This window comes from Rhinatrema bivittatum, chromosome 2, assembly GCF_901001135.1.
Source record: "Rhinatrema bivittatum chromosome 2, aRhiBiv1.1, whole genome shotgun sequence".
Classification (NCBI taxonomy): domain Eukaryota; kingdom Metazoa; phylum Chordata; class Amphibia; order Gymnophiona; family Rhinatrematidae; genus Rhinatrema; species Rhinatrema bivittatum.
In genome coordinates, this window is record NC_042616.1 from 174482429 (window position 1) to 174505133 (window position 22705).

The 22705-nt window shown below is 47.3% G+C and overlaps 1 protein-coding gene across 1 annotated transcript in view; it reads left to right on the plus strand.

Moving 5' to 3' along the window:
• LOC115084265 (probable acyl-CoA dehydrogenase 6) overlaps positions 1-22705 on the plus strand; it is a 317847-nt gene that overhangs the window by 270940 nt on the left and 24202 nt on the right. The window contains 1 exon segment of the mRNA XM_029588898.1: positions 20204-20354. Within this exon segment, the coding sequence (XP_029444758.1) occupies positions 20204-20354 (151 nt within the window).

Sequence of the window (22705 nt, forward strand, 5' to 3'; positions counted from 1 at the left end):
CTGCCATGGATCATTCAGTCCACTGCCACCGCTCTGTGCATGTGGCTGCCAATACTCGGCCTCTACCTCAGGGCCTCTCTGTTTCACATGGGAAAGAGCTTTCAGTCTTTTGAATCAGCAGCAGGAGCTTCCGCAGCTGCAGCAAAGTTGATTGGGACCAGTTTCGCAGCTTCTTATGGAAGTTGCTAGTGATCCTGTTTTGTTGGGAGTGGATGCCATATCTCCTCACACGGGGCTTCAAGAATGCTTGCAGTGGCTTGTCGGCTTCAGTGCCAATGTGGATATGCCACTGGCCTTAGTCCGAGTTGCAAGTCCTGCTCCTCAAGTCCCTGGGATCAGGCAAAGGATCTGGAGAAATTTAGCCCCAAATTATTCCAGGTTCTTCACCAAGCATTCTGTGCTATCCAGAAGCCTGGCATGAAGTGCCTGAATCCGATGGGAGTGGTGGTGGACCCTTTAGGTGTTTTGGTACCCAGGAAATGTCCAAAGAGAATGGTGGAGCCTCCTCTAGTGGATTGGGAAGAGCCTTAAGGGGATCTGGAGGATCCAGACTTTCTCAGTGTGTCTCCCTGGAAGAGTTGCTCCAAAGATGGAGGAGGATGATGCAGTTATTCATCTATTACGGAAAGATGAGATGGCTACTCTGAGGTGATCACATGTCTCCAGATTGAAGATTCCAAGGAGGAAGAGGCTCCTATTGGGGACCCAATCATCAAGGGGGTCCATAAGTCTAACAAAGCTTTTCCTTTGCACTTGTAGATAGAGGAAATGGTCCTCTCAGAGTAGGAATTTACAGAGACCAGTCCTCAGGGGGTTAAGAATTTTTTGAAGTTGTACCCTCTTTTCCCTGAGGCAGTGCAACATTATTTCAACTTACTCAGGTGGTCGTGCACTACTGTTCCTGTGGAGAGTACTACTTCCCTTAAGGATCCACAAGATAGTAAAATTGAGCTCCCTTTAAAACATCTTTTTTACCTCTACTGTTTTAGCAGTCTAGGTTTTGATTTGTGGCAGTCTCATGGTTTGGGCACCTTTGCACTGGATTCAGCAGCTCCCAGAGAATGAAGTAGTGGGAAGAATGGAGTCAGCAAAAGCCTTTTTGGTGGATGCCCTGTATGATCTTCTGAGAATTTTCTCTAAGTCTGTGGCTTTGGCTGTCATTGCCAAAAGACTTCTTTGGTTTGCAACTGGGCAGCGTATTCTTGGTCCAAATTTCATTTGGGCAAGCTCCCATTCAAAGGGAAAACTTCCCTTTGTGAAGGATTTAGAACAATTGGTTCATAATTTAGAGGATCCTAAGACCCAGAGATTCCCTGAGGATAAGAGCTGCTCCTCTTATAGGCCTGGAAAGTTTACAGGGTCTTACACCTTACAGAGCTCACAGGGTTCAAGAGGCAGGGTAATTCCTTTTGTAATTTCTGCAGGCTTAAGCTGGAAACTGCTGTCTCTTCAGGAGCTGCCTGGTCTGCTCAGTGAAGGGCAGCAAGTCCACTCCTTCACTCTCCCAGTGGGAGGTCACTAGTGGGATTTTTACCGAGAAGGTACAGCAATGGAGAAGATACAGAGAAGGGCACCCAAAATGATAAAGGGGATGGATCAGCTCCCCTATGAGGAAAGGCTGAAGAGGTTAGGGCTGTTCTTGGAGAAGAGACTGCTGAGGGGGGATATGATAGAGGTCTTTAAAATCATGAGAGGCCTTGAACGAGTAGATGTGAATCGGTTTTTACATTTTTGGATAATAGAAGGAACAGGGGGCAGTCCATAAAGTTAGCAAGTAGCACATTTAAGACTAATCGGAGAAAATTCTTTTTCACTCAACGCACAATTAAGCTCTCAAATTTGTTGCCAGCGGATATGGTTAATGCAGTTAGTGTAGCTGGGTTCAAAAATGGTTTGGATAAGTTCTTGGAGGAGAAGTCCATTAACTGCTGTTAATCAAGTTGACTTAGGGAATAGCCACTGCTATTAATTGCATCAGTAGCATGGCATCCTCTTGGTGTTTGGGTACTTGCCAGGTTCTTGTGGTCTGGTTTGGCCTCTGTTGTAAACAGGATGTTGGGCTTGATGGACCCTTGGTCTGACCCAGCATGGCAATTTCTTATGTTCTTAATGGACTCTGATAAATTTCAATTTGTAGTTTTAGGAGATAAATGCCCCTCCTTCCAATGCCTTTATAGTCTCTCCCTGTGGCTCGGCTGCCAAGGAAAGGGCAGTTTGTGAAATCTTCCATCTTCAGTTGCTAAATACTATAGTGTTTGGTTCCTCTGGCCAAACAAGGACATGGTTGCTATTTTGTTTGTTTTGTGGTTCCCAAGAAGGACGGTTCTTAAAGGCTCATTCTAGATCTCAAAGAAATGAACAAACCTCTCCAGATCCTCCATTTCTGGATGGATATCCTTCGCATGGTGCTGTTGGCTGTTTGAAAGGGAGAATGCCTATCCTCTCTGGATCTGTCAGAGCTTTTTCTTTACATTCCCATCAGAAAAAAGTATTTCCAATTCTAAGCAGTCCTGTATGGATTGGAGGTGGCTCCGAAGACATTCACAAAGATTATTTAAGTTATTTATTTATTTATTTATTTATTTAAGTGCTTTTAATATACTGATGCTCAAGACGAGGTCTTATCGTACCGGTTTACAATAAACAAGGGGGGGAAACCAGTTAACGCAGGAAGCGAAAGTTACATTAAACAGGGAAGTCGAATATGGTTGTTTGAAGAAAAAGGGATAGATTAACAATTTCTATTCTAAATGTATAGAAGAGCTGCTAAGCAAGGAGCGATTGCTTCTCTGGTAAGCTTAAATACAAATTTACATAGTGGAGATTCAATTGAAAAGTTAATATACGCGAGCGGTTCTAGAATAGCAGATCCTTAGTGAAGTTGGAAGAGGACGCAACCGAGGGATGGCGGTCCTTGCGGATACCATGGGTTTCTTATGGTAGTTGTAGCAGCCTTTTTATGCCAAGAAGGTGTTTTCATTCATCCCTATCTGGATGATTGGTTGATCAGGGCCAAATCCTTTTAGGAAGGGATTCAGGCTTCCACCAGCGTAGTCCAAGTTTTAGCCGGAAGTGGACCCTTGGCCAGAGGTGGGGTTGACGCTACCCGCAGGGAAAGCCCTACGGGTCCCCACTGTCGGAAGGCGGAGCTGGCTGAGTGACGGAGGCCGACTGGAGCTTTGCCAGTACCAGCCCACGTTCCCCGCAGGTTGAGCCCATGGGTGCCGGGGCCGGCTGGTCTTAGGCGGGCCTCCGTCCGATGATGCCCAGTAGACGAAGTAGTAATCAGCCAAGGACCAGCAGTGGTAACAGGAAGGTTGAAGCAGGTCCAGACGAGGCAGAGATGCAGAGACATGGGCGCCAATGGGGAACCAGAGGCAAAGACAGGTGGCGCCCGAGTAATAATAGGCCGGAACCTGAAAAGCCAAGTCCAGGGTGATACCAGAGGAAGTGGTGGAAAGCAGGCTGGCGTCAGGGCAGACAGCAGACAAGGAAATGTGGTCAAACCAGAAGTCAGTCCAAGCATGTTTGGGTGTAGCAGGGGTCAAAGCCAGAAGTCAAACCAAACATGGTCAAGCGTAGCAGAGGTCAGAGCCAGAAGTCAATCCAACAAAGAAAGGGAGGGCTGGGTACAGATCAGGAACGTAAACAGGATTAGGAACGAGGAACGTAGACAGGATCAGGAACGAGCAGCAAGCACACGACAAGCATGGAGACCTGTTGCCAAGGCTAGGAACTAATAGCTGGGCCCTGCCTTATATACCAGGGCCCAGTGATGTCATCACCTGGGGCCGCGGGATGGATTCCCGCCGCGGCCCCTTTAAAATCCAGCAAGGCGCGCGCGCCTAGAGAGCAGCATGGTGCTGGACGGCAGCATATCCCCGCGGGACACGCGGAGAGACCCGCAGATGAACAGAGGAGCCGGGGATGGCAGAGGAGGCTCGGGTGCACAGGCGGCTGCCCACTGCCGTGAGGGAGGACAAACCGGGAGGGAGATCTGGAAGCCGAGGGTAAGTGGGCCCAAATGCGGGCCTGTCGCGGACGGGACACGCAACAGGGCTGGGTGATAAGTTACACAAAGAGCAAGCTTAAACCTTTCAGTCCCTGGGAGCACACTTCAGTATCAAGGAAGGTCAAGTGTTCTTGACAGAGGTGAGGGCGAACAAGTTGATTGCTCAGGTCACAATATTTTCTGCCCAAACAACCCCAAGATCTTGGGATTATCTGCAACTACTCGGGTCTATAGCTGCATCTCTTGATCTGGTCCCTTGAGCCAGAACTCACAAGAAACCTCTTCAGTCCTCTCTTCTCTTACTTGTCCCCTCAGTCTTAGGATTATGAGGTCCATCTTCCCTGGTCTTGTCTGTCAGGAAAGGTCTTCATTGGTGGTCTGTTCCGAAGAACCTGTTTCAGAATGTCAGTTTGGTGATCTCTTCCTGAGTTCTGGTCACAACGGACATAAGTCTGTCTGGGGAGCTCACTATATAGACCAGGTAGCCCAGGGGCATTGGATGCTGGAAGAGGCTACCTGGACTATCAACAGGTTGGAGACCAGGACAATTTGGCTAATCCTGCTTTGGTTCTTTCCCTTGCTCCATGGAAGAGCAATCTGGGTGCTCTCTGACAATGCCATGGCAATGCATATATCAAAATGGAGGGGGCACCAAGAGCCAGGGAGTGTTGGAGGAGTGTGATCTGCTGTTTCCTTGGGCAGAACAGCACCTGTAACATTTATTGGCAGTTCACATTGCAGGGCAAGACAATGTTCAAGCCTCTTACCTGAGCAAGAACCTTCTGGATCCAGGAAAATAGGAGCTCATCAGGAAAGTGTTTTGTTGAGTTGTTCTCAGGTGTGGTGTGCCCCACTTGGATTTCATGGCATCTTTCAGAAAAGTAAAGGCTCCTTGGTGCATCAGCCAGTGCAGAAGGCCCCCGAGCCGAGGGCAAAGATGCCGTGGCTCAACCTTGGTCAGCAGGAGTGCATCTTTGTTTTTGGCAGGGTTCTGTACAGCATCGAAATGGAGATTAATCTGGTGATTCTGGTAGCTCCTGATTGGCCTCGGAGGCCATGATATGCAGATTTGAAGAAGCTTCAGGTCAGTCCCCCACAATGTTTCCCAGTGTCTTGGAGGCTTCTGTTGCAGGGTCCAGATCTGATGGATGAGCCAGTTCCATATTGTCTTGTGGCCTGGCTCTTGAGAAGACACAGTTGAGAAAGGAGGGTTACTCGGCCTCTGTTATTTTCTTCTCTTCTCCGACCTTGCAGGATTTTCTCTGGCCTAAATTCATGTATGGAAAATGTTTTAATTTTTATGCACAGATTGCAGGATTTCTCCCTGGCGGGTGGATATTCTTTGTGTCATTTCCTTTTTCCAGAAGGGTCTGGAAAAGGGACTGGCTTTGAATTCCTTAAGGTACAAGTGGTGGCAATTTCTTGCTATAGGGGCAAGCTTAGTGGGGTTTCAGTTACAGCCTATCCAGATGTCTCCCGGTGTTTTCAAACTACAAAAAGATTATGGCCTCAGTTTTGTCCCTTGTTCCTCAGTGGGATCTCAGTCTGGTTTTTCTGGCCTTGGCATTGACTCCCTTTGAATCTCTGAAGTATGCCTTGCTTAAGGACCTCTCCTTGAAGACTGTTTTCTTGGTGTCATTTGTTAAGCTTGCTGCATTTTGGAGATTCAGGCTTTGTTGTGTAGAGATCCCTTTCTCATTATTTTGTATGATTCGGTAACCTTTCGTCCAGTTCCTTCCTTCCTTCCTGCCTAAGGTGATATCAAATTTCCATATTAATCAGTCTATTAAACTTCCGGCCTTTTCTAAGGAGGACTGTCGGGGTGCCAATAAGTCTTTGCATTACTTGATGTCCATCGAGCTGTTATCAGGTATTTAAACACTACGAATTCTTTCCATAAGTCTGACTGATTATTTTTGTGGTGTTTAATGAACCAAGTAAGGGAGAGGCAGCCTCCAAGGCAACTTTGGCCAGATGGATTAAGGACGCAATCACGTCAGTTTATTTCCTCAGAGGCCAGTGGGCCCCAGAGCTGGTCTGTACTCATTCTACCAGAATATAGTCTTCTTCTTGGACGGAAGCAGTGGCAAATTCCCCTGCTGATACTTGCAAGGTGACAACTTGGGGTTCTTTGCATTCCTTTTTCAGACATTACAAGCTTGATATCCTGGTGCAGGAAGACAGGACTTATGAAGCTGCATTTCTCTGGGTGGCCTTTACTTCCTTCCTCCCTTATTAGTGGACTGACCTGAGCTGGTGAAGCAGGGCAAAATGAAAGGAGAAATTTGTACCTGTTAATTACATTTCCATGAGTCCCCCTACAACAGTCCAGGACCCTCATGGGAAATTGGGCCTTTATTTGGGGAAAACTGTACCTTGCTATATGTATGTCAGAGAGTCAATCCTTCGCTCAGCCAGGATTTGCCCTGTTTCCTGTTCTTATTATTTGCTTCCATTGTTCACAATGGTATATTGTTTCAAAATGGAGGATTTCTGTCTTAGGATGTTGGAAGTTTAGTGTTCTTATTTGGGATCCTGTAGATAGTTTTGTGGCAGTGCTTTATTAAGGGAATACTGGATTTCTCTGGGTTGTATCATCAAGAAGTACTGGTAATGATGTCACAGAAGAATTCAGTGTCCTCTGTCTCCATCTGCTGGAAGGGGGGGGGCACAACTCAGTACTATGGACTGACCTGAACTGGTGTAGCAGGACCCATTGAAAGGTAATTAACAGGTAAAAGTTCCTCTTTATACCACTGATAGCCGTGCACCTCCTCCTTTTCTAGCCATGGTGCCTCTCTATATTAACCACATAACTGTGGTAACCTATCAAATGACATCCCTCTGTCTGACTATGTTATAATGAACTGCTAGTCTTGTAACCGTAGATGCTGCTACTTGTATTATAACCTACTGCTGTCTGTTATTTTAAACAAACCTAAATGCCTATAACACAGCTTCAACTCCTTGGCTGGAAAGGTGTGATGTAAATAAATGATGATGATGTATGAAAGGCAAGTTCATTGTTGAAAGAGCGTCAGTTCAAGTTGTGACACTGTTTAATGGTGAAAAAAATAGTGTAACAGCTAGTCTGAGCTGAAGAGAATTGTTTTAGCATTCAAACTGCTTACTCCAAAGCTAACTGGGAAGAACAGAAGCTGTAAACCCAGGATACATGTGAACATTCAGCAGTTTTGAGCTTACTATTCCAGGAACAGCCTACAGCCAGAACAGTAAATATACTTCTGAGCAGCTGAACTAATTTCACCTTTAATCTTTGTGGTGCAAGAGAAGCTAGCTTGGGTCAATAGCACATACCAATGAACCATTTCCTAGAGTGTAGACAGATGAACAAGTGTGTTATACACCTCTGCCAGCAGATGGAGATGGAGCAAACTGATGTCACAATATTTATACTCCTGCAGTGACATCAGCCTGCCAATATTCTCCATCTCCAGCAGATGGTAGGCGTACATCTCCCTACTGGGTATTGCTTCAGATTTTAGAAAGAGAATTTTATTGAGAAAACAAAGAAAGCCCCGCTCTCGTGCGGTGATACCAAATGGTCCCTCCCCCAGTTGAGAATTCCTGAGGTGATTTCCATGGTCCCTCAGATGTGTGCCTTAGTCCGGTAGCTGGTTGTTTGGCTGGCGTGGACTTAGCTGATTGTACAGCTTAAAGGCAGCGGGTGCAGGAAGCTGAGCGTGGCGATGACCGAAGATGCCCTCGCCCCTCCACAACTGGAGGGGCGAGGGCATTTATTTATTACACTTGCCTGAACTCAGGCAAGTGTAATAAATAAATAAAGAGAAATAGAGACAGAGTAAAGGGGTTGTTAGGACTTCCTTCAGTCTCCGTTCTCAGCGCACTGTTCCAACGTTCATTCCCACGCTCCGGAGGCAAATTTAAAAGGGGATTGTACATTGGAAGGCCTGTACCCCCTGGATCCTGTGGTTAGAGAGCGTTTGCATTTTTCGAAAGTAGATGTGCTTGTCTGTGCTGTCTCTAAGCAGACGACTATCCCTGTGGAGGGAAGAGCGGCCTTGAAGGATGTGTATGTAAGGAGGATTGAGGCCATCCTTAAGCAAGCCTTTGAAGCAATGGCAATGACGTTACAGATAGCTTCCTGTTGCTGTGACGGTGTCTATGTACCAACCCAGGGAGGAAGGTTAAAACCACAGGAACTAAAAACCCCAGGAAGGGAATTCAAGAGGGAAGGAAAACCAGGAGACAAAGAGCCAGGGAGTCAAGCTGGTTCCTTCCCCCAGAAGTAGAGAGGCAAGAGACACAGGTGTGGGAGGAAGAGGGTGAAGACCCGGGAGTCAATCTGTGGCCAGTATAAAAACAAGCCTCAGCCAGAGCAGTCTCCTTCTGGGGACTGAAGAAGACGGATCCTGGACCGTGATACTTGTCCCTTTGAAGAACTGTGTTTCCAGGAAGTCTCCTACTCAGGGGAAACTGAAGGAAGAAGGACTGCAACCGTGGTGCCAGGAAAGGCTGGGAATTCAGAGGCTTCCATTTGTGTTTGGATTATTTCTTCTCTCTGCTGGTGAACTATTGCTAAAACTTCCAAGCGGGTGGAGTTATCTCTGGGAAAAGTTGTAAAAGCCCAGAGATACGAGGGAGGTGGCAGAAAGGCCAGCAGGGCCAGACTTTAAATTCTTTGTTGGATTGTTTTGGGATGTTGTTTTGTTTTGTCTGGAGATGGTTTGTACAAAGAAGAGGACTATAATGTAAAGGCTGAGACTCAGGCACGAAGCCAGCCCCAGCGGTTGCTGGTGACTCCCCCGGGAGAGCTTCCGCCTCCCAGCTAGCCAGACATTGTGGATTCGAGCCCCGCCAGGGGAATCTCCTGGGAAGCGGAGGGCAGATTTACAATTAACCTCCATTGGAGTTTTGTAGTTACACAGGAGTGTCTCTGCCGGTACCGGACCCAGAAAAGCCAGTCCGGAGTCCATCAACCGGGTGACAGCTGACAAGTGGTGGTAGAAGTGGGATCCTGACAATTGTTTAGTTTAGTTTATTGTGTTTTATATACCGTCACATCAGACGTGCCTTCACAACGGTTTACAGAGATCATAACATATAGTAAATACAATACATTTATAAAATAGTAACAACTAACTCTATTAAAAATAAGGAATAAGTTAGTTATTAAGATCAGTAAAAGCAAAATAAAATCAATTAAAATATAAGAATAAGATAACCAAAAACCACAAAACGGGAGACAAACAATAAAGGAAGCAGCCGGATCAGTTCAAGATGCTGGTATTGCTGGTGAAGCTAGTTCTTATCTTGCTACCAGCTTCATTATTTGGTGGTCTGAGTTGACAGTTCATATTCAGTAAAAGCGCATTTAAATAACCAAGTCTTGAGGTCAGTTTTGAATTGTTTTTTGTCAGTACATAACCTCAAAGACGTTGCCAGGACAAGAGCCAGAAGTGACCACCGGCAGGAGACAAAGACCCAGCCATCCAGCTCAAGGCATGATCTTACAGCCCCGGGAGGTAAGAGTACGTGGAATGGGGGAGCTGGTGGATTAAACAGGGCTGGAAGGTGAAAAACCCAGGGGAAGGGTGAGAAGAGAAAAGAAAGAAAAAAAAAAGATATCGCACTTGGGTCTTGTTTTGTTTCCTTTTCAGACATCATGGCAGCCAAGGAATTGGTGAAGTCGGCGGTCGATAAAATGCAATTGCAGCACATGCTGGACCAGCAAACAAGACAACAACAGGCAATGCTCCAGTTGGTAGATGGACTCACCCAAGGCTTCAACAGGCTGATGACCATCTGGGAAAAATAAGGCTCACCTAAGGTGAGAGAAGAACCCCTTGGAGAACTTCATGGACTAGGCCTTGCAAAATTGGGACCACATGATGACTCCGAAGCCTTCTTAGTTATTTTTGAAAGAGTGGCCGAAGCCGCAGGTTGGCCAAAAACTCAGTGGGCTATTTGGCCGGACCTTATGTAACGGAGGAAGCACAGGCTGCTTACAGGAACTTGGACTCAACCCAAGCTCTGGACTATGGAGAAGTAAGGGCAGCTATCCTGGACAGATTGGGGCTTTCCCCCGAGGCCTATCGACGCAGATTCCAATCCCGGACCTTTCAAAAGACTGATCGACCTAGGGCGGTAGCCCAACAGTTATGTGACTGGGCCTCCCGGTGGCTCCTCCCCTCAGAACAATTCATGGAGATCCAACCCCAACCCCGAAAGCAATGGATATCCCGACAGGGACCTACCGATTTAACTGAAGTCATTATTTTGGCAGAGAAGTATATGGAGGCCGAGGAGGGATGGGGTAATAGAAGGGGGTGGATAACATCAGAGAAGGAAGCCAAAGGGAGGAAGCGGGAGGACAGAAGGAGGGGGGACCCTCTCTTGGGAGCTTTCACCGACTGGGTCAGAAAGGGGGATAGTGAAAAGGGGAAACCCACACCAGAGACCAAAACCCCTTTTCGCTGTTTTAAATGTCGTGAGAATGGACATTTTAAATGGGAATGTCCTCTCATGGAGTGCAATTTCTGCGGAGTAGGAGTCAAGCCCCGGAGTAGGGATTGGGAAACAACCCTCGGTCAAGAAAGCAGTCAAGATTCAGGGGTAAGTCCTTATAGCGATCACCGACACTGGAAGTAATCAATCCCTTATGGCGGGGGCGTTGGCCAGGGCACTTAAAGTATCAACCCAAAAGAATAGATTTGTGGGACAAGTGGGGGTGTGATGTGTGCATGGAGATAGTAGGCCACAACCTACGTTTTGGGTTCCTATTAGTGCTGACAGGAAGGTTCAGACAATAAGGATAGCAGTGGTTGAAAACCTTCCCTATCCTCTACTCTTGGGGAGGGATTGGTTGTTTCTACAGGAGCCCACAGGGAAAGAGATTTGGGTATCCACTTGGGCCAGAAACTATTCAGAGAGTGGGGAAGAGGAGGTGCAAATAGAGAACCTGTTTCCTTTTGCAGGCCATGATAACATAGGTGAACCGGGAAAAACTAGAAAGAGCAAAGCCGTCCGGGAGGCCGAAAGATGGAGAGGAATTCTTCCCTGAGGGGAGGCAGTGGAACCCCTGGGGGAGGAAGTCAAACAGTTCCCTCAGTTTCAACAACACCAACAAGCAGACTCCACCTTGACTGTTGTGGGAAAAGCAAGGGGAGGGGATTCCGCACAAGGCCAGCCAGGCCCTAGCTTTGTGGTGAAAGAAGATGATCAGCTATTGTATAGGAAGGATACCCAACCTGAGGGGGTGGAGAGGTGGCAATTAGTAGTTCCCTAAATCTTTAGACAAGCTTTGCTGAACTTAGCCCATGCCCATCCATTGGCAGGACACATGGGGGAAGCGAGCACAGGGTGCTCGACTACTCCAAGGTTTTTTTTTGGCCAGGGATGTACCAAAGTGTCCGAGAATTTTGTAGGTCCTGTCCGCAGTGCCAAGTGGTACCTCAGCGGATGCTGCCAAAAGGCCCATTGTTTGCGTTACCAATAGTGAATCAACCCTTAGATAGAGTAGCCATGGACATTGTAGGCCCACTAAATCGTACATCGAGAGGATATCAATACATTCTAGTGGTCATAGATTACGCTACCTGTTTTCCGTGGGTGTGACATTAAAATCTCCCACTGTGCGGGTAATCGCCAGGGAACTTTTACATCTATTTTGTATGGTAGGATTCCCTAGCGAGGTGTTGACGGATAGGGGATCTAACTTCACGAGTAATTTAATGAAGGCAAATGCTAGGGGTACGGCATTTAAAGACAGTGGCCTACCACCCACAAACCGATGGACTGGTAGAGTGGTTTAACCAGACCCTAAAGATGATGTTACGAAAGTGTCTCAATGAGGGGATGAAGAATTGGGACATGTTAATCCCATTTCTTCTGTTTGCAATCAAGGAGATTCCGCAGGCGCCTTAGGGTTTTCACCTTTTGAATTAATGTTTGGGCGACAACCCTGAAACATATTGACCATAGTCCACGAGGAATGGGCCGGAATGACAGATCAAGCCACATCAGTTATGGACTATGTGCAACAGTTGAATCAGAAAATGAGAACAGTAGCCCATTTAGCTCGGGAATACCTGAAGCAGGCGCAAAGCAAACAAAAGGAGTATTATGATAAAGGTGCCAGGCTCAGGACCTTCCGAGAAAACGAGAAAGTATTAGTGTTGCTTCCCTCCTCCTCTAATAAGTTGCTGGCCAAGTGGAAAGGGCCGTATACAATACGAAGGAAGATAGGCGAGATGACCTATGAGGTTGCATTGGGAGGGAGAAAAACCCAAATCTATCATGTTAACTTACTGAGGCCTTTGATGGCGCAAGAAGCTTTAATAGCAGAAGGTACCTCAGCAGCCGAAGAGTTGGGCCCTAGTGTTCAGGATTGTAGGACTGAGGGGGAAATCCAAATAGGAGAAGGGTTAACCCCCCCGGCAGCATCAAGACATTCTGTATTTTCTACATGTTTGGGGATGTGTTTTCAGCACTTCCCGGGAGAACCCAGGTGGGCTACCATAAATTTGTCACAGAACCCGAGAAGCTGGTTAGACAGAAGCCCTACCATCTCCCTGAAGCTAAGAGGATCCTGGTGAATAAAGAGGTGGAAGAGATGTTGAATTTAGGAATCATAGAGAAGTCCTATAGTGAGTGGGCCAGCCCTATAGTTCTGGTCCCAAAACCGGACGGTTCGCTGCGGTTCTGCATCGATTTCAGACAGTTCAATGCAGTTTCCTAGTTTGATACGTACCCAATGCCCCGGATAGATGAGATCATAGAGCAGTTGGGCAGGGCTAAATATCTATCCACCTTAGATCTCACCAAGGGGTACTGGCAGATCTGGAGTCCAAAAATAAACTGCTTTCATAACTCCCCGGGGCTTACACCAGTTTAAAGTTCTCCCTTTTGGGCTCCTTGGGGCCCCAGTAACATTCCCGCACATTATTAATTGGGGCCTGGAATCCCATCAAGCATACACGACAACCTATTTAGATGACGTAGTGATCTTCTGGCAAAATTGGCATAGTCACTTAAAACACTTGAACGCCGTCTGTACAGCGTTAAGACAGGTGGGCCTCACAGCCAATCCAAAAAAATGTGTTCTGGCTAGGACAGAGGTACAGTACTTGGGACACATAGTTGGGGAATGGACTTGTGAAGCCAATACCGTCGAAAGTAGAGGCTGTGCTACACTGTCCAACGCCTTTTTGGGATTGGTAGGGTACTAACGCTGATTTATTCCCAACTTTACTGAGTTAGCTAATTCATTGACAGAACAGTTGAAAAAGAGCCACCCTAACCAAGTATCATGGGAACAAGAAGCGGACTTTCAGGAACCGAAAGCTGCGCTTTGCCGTCAGCCCATGCTAAGAAATGTAGATTTTGCAACTCCTTTGATCCTAGAGACCGATGCCTCGGCCATGTGGATCGGAGTGGTCCTGAGTCAGGGGGAGGGGCTGGACGAACACCCAGTACTGTATCTTAGCCGGAAATTATCGAAGCCTGAACAGAACTACTCCACAGTAGAAAAGGAGTGTTTGGCCATAAAGTGGGCCATGGAAACATTACAATACTATTTGTTGGGCTGCCATTTCACTCTAGTTATGGTTCATGCCTCACTTAAATGGCTAAATGTAATGAAAAATACAAATGCACAGCTCATGCACTGGTATTTGGCTCTACAGGTGTTTGACTTTGCTGTGGTGCATAGAGCAGGGAAAGAACGCCTAAATGCTGATTTCCTGTCCAGGGAAGAGGTAGAAGTCTTACCAGAAGGCAAGACTCCTGAAAAACGGGGGAAGGTCTGTGACGGGGTCTATGTACTGACCCAGGGAGGAAGGTTAAAACCACAGGAACTAAAAACCCCAGGGAGGGAATTCAAGAGGGAAGGAAAACCTGGAGACAAAGAGCCAGGGAGTCACGCTGGTTCCTTCCCCCAGAAGTAGAGAGGCAAGAGACACAGGTGTGAGAGGAAGAGGATGGGAACCAATCCATGGCCACTAGGGGAGGAGCCTCCACCGTATAAAAATGAGCCTCAGCCAGAGCAGTCTCAGTCTCCTTCTGGGGACTGAAGACGGATCCCGGACCGTGATGCTTGTTCCTTTGAAGAACACTGTTTCCAGGAAGCTGCCTACACAGGGGAGACTGAAGGAAGAAGTATTGCGACCGTGGTGCCAGGAAAGGTGAGCCTGGGAATTCAGATGCTTCCATTTGTTTTTGGATTATTTTTTCTCTCTGCTGGTGAACTATTGCTAAAACTGCCAAGCTAGTGAAGTTATCTCTGGGAAAAGTTGTACAAGGGAGGTGGCAGATAGGCCAGCAGGGCCGGACTTTAAATTCTTTGTTGGATTGTTTTGGGACATTGTTTTGTTTTGTCGGGACTTGGTTTGTACAAAGAAGAGGTCTGTTATGTAAAGGCTGAGCAGTAGCTGGCTGGAGCTGTTGGCTCACCAGGGAGAACTTCAGGCTCCCAGCCAGCCAGACATTGTGAGTTTGAGCCCTGCCAGGGGAACCTCCTGGGAAGCGGAGGGCAGATTTACAGTTAACTTCCATTGGAATTTTGTAGTTGCACGGGAGTTATCTCTACCAGTACCGGACCCAGAAAAGCCAATCCGGAGTCCATCAGCTGGGCGACATCTGACAGTTGCACCCTAGTGGCTCACTCTTGTCTGCTTCTCTCTCTCAGGAGATTGATGATTCTGGAGTGAGTTCCAGAGCAGTTATGGAACCTGCTGCCACCTTTTTAGCAGATGCGGGCTGTGATTTGGTCCATACCTCGGCTAGAGGAATGGCTTCGGTAATAGCAGCCAGGCGTCAATTATGGCTGCAAAATTGGTGGGCTGACGCGACCTTCAAAGCTAATCTTACAAAATTGCCTTTTAGAGGCTCGTTTGGGAGCAAGTTGGAGAAATTGGCCAGTAAGTGGGGTGAGTCTCCGGTTCTTTGGTTGCCAGAGGATAAGAAACAGTTGCAGCGCCCCTTTGGTATGAGGGATCATCTCGGGGTTCCCAGCAGATTTGTCCCTACAAAGGATTGACCTTTCAGAGAACTCGAGCTTTCAGAAAGTCTCAGTCCTTTCATCCCAGACAGCCCAAGCAGGGAGTGGGCTCGGATAGTATATCCTCCCAAGCCACACAATGAAGACTTTTCTTCAGGAAAAAGAGTTAGGGGAACACCTCTCTCTCTTTTATCAGAGGTGGGTTGAGATTTCATCTGATCAGTGGGTCCTGGAAGTGATAAGGAGAAGGATATATGCTGCAATTTTACAGTATTCCTCAGGACGTGTTCATGGTGTCTCCTTGCCATTCCCCGCAGAAGAAGCAAGCAGTGGAATCTACGCTGTCAAGGCTTCTCAGTCTGAGGGCTGTGGTTCCATTGCCTATGTCTCAAGAACATATGGGGCGATATTCCATTTATTTTGTTGTGCTCAAGAAGGAGGGCTCCTTTTTTCTTATCCTGGATCTCAAGGGAGTCAACCATCATTTGTGGGTGATTCATTTTCGCATGGAAACCTTGCACTCAGTGATAATGGCCATGCAGTCGGGGGAATTTCTGACCTCCCTGGATCTGTCTGAGGCCTACCTTCATATTCCCATTCAATTTGAGCACCAATGTTTTCTGCGTTTCACGGTGTTGGGGCTCCATTATCAGTTTCGGGCAGTGCCCTTTAGCCTAGCCATCACCCCCAGAACCTTTTCCAAGGTTATGGTGGTAGTAGTGGCAGAGTTGAAAAAAGATGGAATCCTAGTACACCCATATTTGGATGACTTGCTGATTCGAGCCATATCTCTGGAAGGGAGCCACCTGGTGACTCGCAAGGTGGTGATTTTGTTGCAAGAGTTTGGTTGGGTGGTGAACTTGACCAAGAGCAGTCTTCAGCCATCTCAATCATTGGAGTACATAGGTGTTCAGTTCAACATGAGGCAAGCTGAGAGGGGATATGATAGATATCTTTAAAATCATGAGAGGTCTTGAACGATTAGATGTGAATCGGTTTTTACACTTTCGGATAACAGAAGGATTAGGGGGCAGTCCATAAAGTTAGCAAGTAACACATTTAAGTCTAATCGGAGAAAATTCTTTTTCACTCAACGCACAATTAAGCTCTGTTGCTAGAGGATGTGATTAATGCAGTTAGTGTAGCTAAATTTAAAAAAGGTTTGGATAAGTTCTTGGAGGAGAAGTCCATTAACTGCTATTAATCAAGTTGACTTAGGGAATGGCCTCTGCTATTACGGGCATCAGTAGCATTGAATCTTCTAAGTGTTTGGGTACTTGCCAGGTTCTTGTGGCCTGATTTGGCCTCTGTTAGAAACAGGATGCTGGGCTTGATGGACCCTTGGTCTGACCCAGCATGGCAATTTCTTATGTTCTTATGTTCCTTCCAGAAGTTCAGATTCAGAAGTTGATGTCCCAGGTGCGTCTTTTGTTGAACACTATACACCTGACAATGTTGTCCTATCTACAGGTATTTGGTTTAATGATGGCAACCCTGGAAGTGGTGCCGTGCGTGAAGGTGCATATGCATCCCTTCAGCGCTCCCTGCTGTCTCGATGGAACCCACAATCTCAGGACAATTTGGTTTGGCTCCACTTACCGATGGATGCCTGCTCTCACCTCTAGTGCTGGTTGCAGGAGGATCATCTGAGAAAGGGTGTTTCTCTGACCTCACCGGACTGGTTGATACTCACAACAGATTTGAGTCTCCAGCATTGTGGAGCACACTGTCAGGAGCTAACGGCGCAAGGATGCTGGAATGCAGAAGAGTCCCTCTGGAGCACCAATCGCCTGGAAACCCGGGCAGTCCAGTTGGCATGCTTTGCAGTTCAGCAGCAGACTGCAGGGTCAAACAATACAACCCAATTACAGTGGCTTACATCAATCTGCAGGGAGGAACCAAGAGTCAGTAAACCAACTTATAGAATGGGTAGTAGGGCATCTCCAGGTGATCTTAGCCTCTCCCATTGCAGGAAAAGACAACGTAAGAGTAGATTTTCTCAGCAGGAAGAGTTTGGACCCAGGAGAAATGGATATTGTCGGACAAAGCATTTCAACTGATAGTGGATCACTAGGGCCTTCTGTTCCTAGACATGCTGGTGACTTCTCGCAATGCAAAGATTCCTCGATTCTTCAGTTGCAGGAGAAATCCAAGGTCCCTGGGTATTGATGCTCTCGTGCAGGTCTGGCCAGAAGACAAGTTGCTGCATGCCTTTCTCCTGTGGCCCAAGTTGGGCAGAATAGTTTGCTGGATTGAAGGCCACAGGGGGATGGTGCTTCTGGTGGCACTAGATTGGCCCAGAAGACCATGGTATACAGATCTGCGAAGACTCCTGGTGGAGACCCTCCTTCGTCTTCCATCGCACAAGAATCTATTGCAGCAGGGGTTTGTCTTTATGAAGATCCGACTCGGTTTTGTCTTACAATTTGGCCCTTGAGAGGGCTCGCTTGTGTTATGTCGGTCGGTCATGGACCCTGTGACCAACCTTCCTCACCATCCTGCCGGCGGCGGCTCCCAGCTCCCCTGAAGGTCAGGGGAAGCACTCGCAACGCTGCTCTCCCCTTCGCGGCCCTGACCACTGACGAGGAACCTCGACTCATGGCGAGGAAGCCGCCGCCGATCCATGCTCCCAACTCTGGGTTCCCCTAGGCGTGCGCGCGCACCATCTGTGCTCTATTTAAGGGACCAAGGGCAGGAACTCCTGGGCCGGTCCTGACTGATGATGACATTTCCTGGAGACATTTAAACACCTCCTCTGGCCTACACAAACTGACTTGGCAATGAGTCCCTTCGTCTGGTGCTTGTTCCTGTCTCCTTGCACCCGTGGTTCCTGTACCGGATCTTACTGCTACTCTGCTTTCTGGCTCAGGTATCCGCTCCTCAGAGGCCTGCTTGCGCTCCAGTCAGAGACTTCATCTCTGGGCTTTCCCTGCTCCTCGGGCTAGCCTTGCGCCTGCCAGAGCTCCTGCCTGCCGGCCTCTTTGCTCCTCAGGGTTGTCCCTCAGAACTGCCTTTCTGCTTTGGAGACTCAACTCCGCGCTCTCTGCTCCTCGGGGCGGTGCCTACACCAGTGACTGTACCTGCGCTTCCCAGCTCCTCGGGGCAGTGTCTACACCAGTGACTATACATGCTTCTCCAGTCCTGCCTGTATACTGTGGGTTCTCTCTCTGGTCTGTGTCCCTTATCCCACTTCTTGGGATCCCCCACAGTACTCTCTCTACCAGCTCCTGCTGCAGCTTACCTCGCCTCCCGACAGTGAGGACCTGTGGGGCTCCTCCCTACAGGTGGTCTCAACCCTCACCTCTGGCCAAGGGTCCACAAAACACACGAATCATAACAGCTTGTTGAAGCGTGGCTATTCTTCTGCAGTGATTGCCACCTTGCTACAAGCTCAAAAGTTCTCCACTTCCTTAGCCTATGTGTGGGCTTGGCGAGTGTTTGAGGCTTTCTGTGAGGATCAAGGTGTTCTTCCTCGTTCAGTTATTGGAATTTTTGTAGGATGGGTTAAATAAAGGCTTGGCTCTTAATGCCTTGAAGGTATGGCTTGCAGCTTTTGCCTGTTTCAGGGGTCAGGTGAATCCTTATAGTCTCATCCTGATGTGGCCCGATTTTTGAAGGGAGTGAAGCATGTTCAACCTCCTTTGAGGTTATTGGTTCTATTGTGGAATCTTAACCTGGTGTTCGACCGCTGCGTAGCCTTTCCTTGCGGTTACTGACCTGGTGATATGTTCTGTGCATCGAATTTCCGTGCTGCAGGCCTTGTCTTGTTGGGAGCCATTCCTTCGGGTGACTCCAGGGGCAATACTACTTGCCTAAGGTGATCTTGGATTTTCACTTAAGTCCATTTCCTTGCCATCCTTGGATAAAGACATTGATACAGAAGAGTATTGCCTCTTGCGTCCCTCGAATGTCAAGAGACATGTTGTGTGGTATTTGGAGGTTTCTAAACTTTTCCGAAAGACGGATCGCCTGTTTGTCCTTCATGGTGGAAAAAAGGGTGAATGAGCTTCGCGGGCTACAATAGCTCGCTGGATTAAGAAGATAGTCACGGTCACATATGTGGATGCTGAAAAGCCATTTTCTACTCAGGTTAAGGCTTATTCTACTAGGGCTCAGGCAGTGTCTTGGGCGGAGGTTAGATTGTTGTCTCCCATCGACATTTGCTGAGCTGCAACATGGTCCTCCTTACACACTTTTTCCAGGTTTTATCATCTGGATGTGCAAGCCTGGGAGGATGCAGCCTTTGCATATGCGGTGTTGACTGGACCACGGGCAGCCTTACACCCTGTTTGGGAGTAGCTTTGGTACATCCCACTGATCTTGAGTCCAACTGTCTACATGCTGCTGAAAAAGTAGAAATTACTACTTAACTAATAATTTCGTTTTCCTTAGTGTAGACAGATGGACGCAGCCTCCTGCCCTTGGCTGTCGAATGATTGTGTTAATGGTCCTCCTGTGGGGCTACGAGTTCCAGGGGATTACTGGTAAGTGTTCATCCAGTCCCTAGATTGGGGTACATACATTCATTGCCTGAGTCCAGAGTTTCATGTTGGTTGAGTATAATAATGGTTGACTGTTTTTAATCAAGTTTTTTACTAGTCTGTCCACATTTGCTTTTGAAGAGAATATTGGCAGGCTGATATCACTGCAGGAGTATATATACTGTGACATCAGTTTGCTCCGTCTCCATCTATTGGCAGAGGTGCATAACCCACTGATCCTGTGTCCATCTGTCTACACTAAGGAAAGCAAAATTATCAGGTAAAAAGTAATTTCTCCGTTTTTAGCCTAGACAACCAACCCATTGTCAGCACTACCTGACTTGACTCCATTCTGGCCTGGTCAACTTCAGTGAAACTGGTTTATGATGATTGGAAGCTAGGGCAGACTACATCTCCTGACCAGAACTTTGTCCCATGGGCTAAAAGAAATCAGTGCTTCAGAGCAGGACTTAGAGCAATTACCTGTGGCTTCAAATACTATCTGATTATAACTCAGTCTTGGACCATTCTCAAAGCAAATGATGGTGACTGCTTAGAAACACTAAGGTTTGTGCATCAAAAAGAGTCTCTGATATTTATCATTTGCAGTAGCAGAGATTGGTGGCTGAAATGATCTCATGATAATACTGAAAGAAGAAAATTTAAAGGAGTGGGTTTATAGTTATATTAATTAATGGTTATTGATTATTTTTTATTTGTTTAATTTAGCTCTGTATATAAAAGGCAATGATGTGACCAAATTTGCTTCCATGGCTAAACTGAAAGCAGGTCGTCTAGCTCGTGAGGTGACTGATGGTTGTCTTCAGTTTTGGGGAGGAATGGGCTTTACTAATGAAGTGCTGGTGAGCAGAGTGTACAGGTAAGCTTTCATTCAGATGTTGATATCATGAAGTTCAATTTAAACAAAGTTGAGGAGAGCCAGCTGACTCAGCAAATGGCACAAGGAATCTTTACCCTATTGGTTATCTAGCAGCTTTATAGCAGCTGCTTTGTGGCCCAAGTGGAAATAAGCTGGTGGTCTCAGATCAGTTACTAGTGGAGAATTGTCTTAGTTTGTTTATTTTTATAACTTTTTAATTTATATCATTTCTCATGTTTATTAACTATTTATGTAATTGATGTTTTCTTAGTCTATACTAATTTGTTGTTTCTGAAAGTAGTTTATTAAAATAAAATTCTCCGAGGACAAGCAGAATGGCAGTCCTCACACATGGGTGACGACATCTGATGGAGCCCAGCATGGAAAACTTATGACAATGTTTCTAGAACTTTGACTGAGTCTCTCTGAGCATACATTATACCACAAGGCCATGTGGGATTCCATCAGTCTTTCTTTTTCTGTGGAGCCTGGTGTTTCGTGGTTGCAGTGAGTCCCCTCAGTTCTCCCCTCTAATCTCCCTTGGTAGTTTTTATGTAGTGTTGATTGTTTCGTTTCATGTCATTCCCCATGACAGTGTGCGATCAGTGCTTGCCAGCCAACAGCAGCCGCCACCATAGATTTCAATATCGTTTCTCTTTTATTTCGTGAAGCAATGCCATCGATTGAAAGAACTATCTCTATCATGGATCCCCATGCCCCCTCTGGCTGGGGGCATCACATGACCCAAGTTGTCACAAGTGCTCTCAGATAACCCCTAAAGGACCATAGCCTATCTGGAGAAGATGGACCAACTCATCGGACACCTGGAGACTAATCCATCAGCATCAACAGTAAGGAACATCAGAGTCAAATCAGTAGCCGTCGAGCCAACAGCATCAGCGGGACCATCAGTTCCATTGGCATCAGTGACTAACAGGAACGCCAGAGATGGGCCATTTCCCAGCTTTTCCAGGTCAAAGACGTTGGGTTCGTCATCTTTGTCCTTGGCACCAGGGAAGGACTGATACATGAGCATCGAGGGAAGTCGAAGCATCAACATCGGTCTCTGTCAATACATGGTGCCAGGCATGGGGATGCACCAGCCTTGACTATGATGCCCCTGAAGCAATCCCATGGTGAGGAGTGCCAATCTGCCATAGTTCCCAGGGATTTGCTACAGCCTCTACTGGTCCAGATGTCCACCACGTTCCAAAGAGGATCTGGTCACACTTCCTGGATCCCAGTCTATTTTTAGGTAGGTGATCTTCGAGGAGGAGCTAGAGAAGCATGTGCAGCAGGTGCTGCAGGGTCTCGGTGTTGGAGCACCAACTGTTTCGAGCCCGATACAGCTGATCCTCAAGCTCTGCTCTGCTCCTTGCAGGCGCTTATCAGTGTGCTACTAACCCAGCCGGTGTCGGTACCCAGAGCAACATCAACATCCGTCATGACATCAAAGCCACCACCAACTGGTCCGTGGTCATCCATGGTTCCTCGGAGGATGAAGCTTTCCCGAAGATGGGGGCGACCTCAGGGTCCAAGCCCATCTGGCCAGCCACTCTGCTTCCCATACTGCAAGCCAAGGACCAAGTGCCTCAGATCCATCCCCTGACTATGACAGTAGGGATGATTCTTATGACCCATGGAGGGGGAGGTTCCTTAGAAGCTTTGAAGGTCAAGGCATTAGATGGCCTCCCCTCCGACCCGTCTTCTCCTGCTGGCAAAAGAAAGCCTCCACCTGAAGACCTCTCCTTTGCAGGTTTTGTTCGGTTGATGGTAGAGGCCATCCTGTTTACATTGCAGATGGAAGAGAATACCTGGCATCAGATGCTGGATATTCTCCAGTACATGGAACTTCCTAAGGAGATCATGGCAGTCCCAGTGCAGAAAATCGTTTGTAATGCCCATCACCTCTAGCCTTTGGTATTATGTAGCATCCCAGAAACTTATCTGAAATTCCTGCAGTTTCTGAGCCTTCTTATAGGCCCTGTTGTTTGGACTTCCTGTACACACCCTGATGACATTACATCCTGCCTAGTATAAAGGAGGCTTAGAACTACCACTCAATGCCTTTGAAGCAGATCTTCTTCTTCAGCAGTGCTAATTGCTGAGCATGTTCGATGTTCCTGTGGGTCCTGATTGCTTATTTTGTAGTTCTCCTCCATTCCTGGTTCCTGCCTTCCTCAGTGTCTACCTCCTGAGTTTGTCCTCTCCTTACATGACTGTTAGTGTCTGTTTGCCTGTGTTTTGGTCTTCCTGGCCTGATTCCTTGTGCTTGACTTCGGAATGGACCTGGACTTCACCTTTATCTTCTGCCTACCCTGACCTTGGAATGGACCTGGGCTTTACCTTTG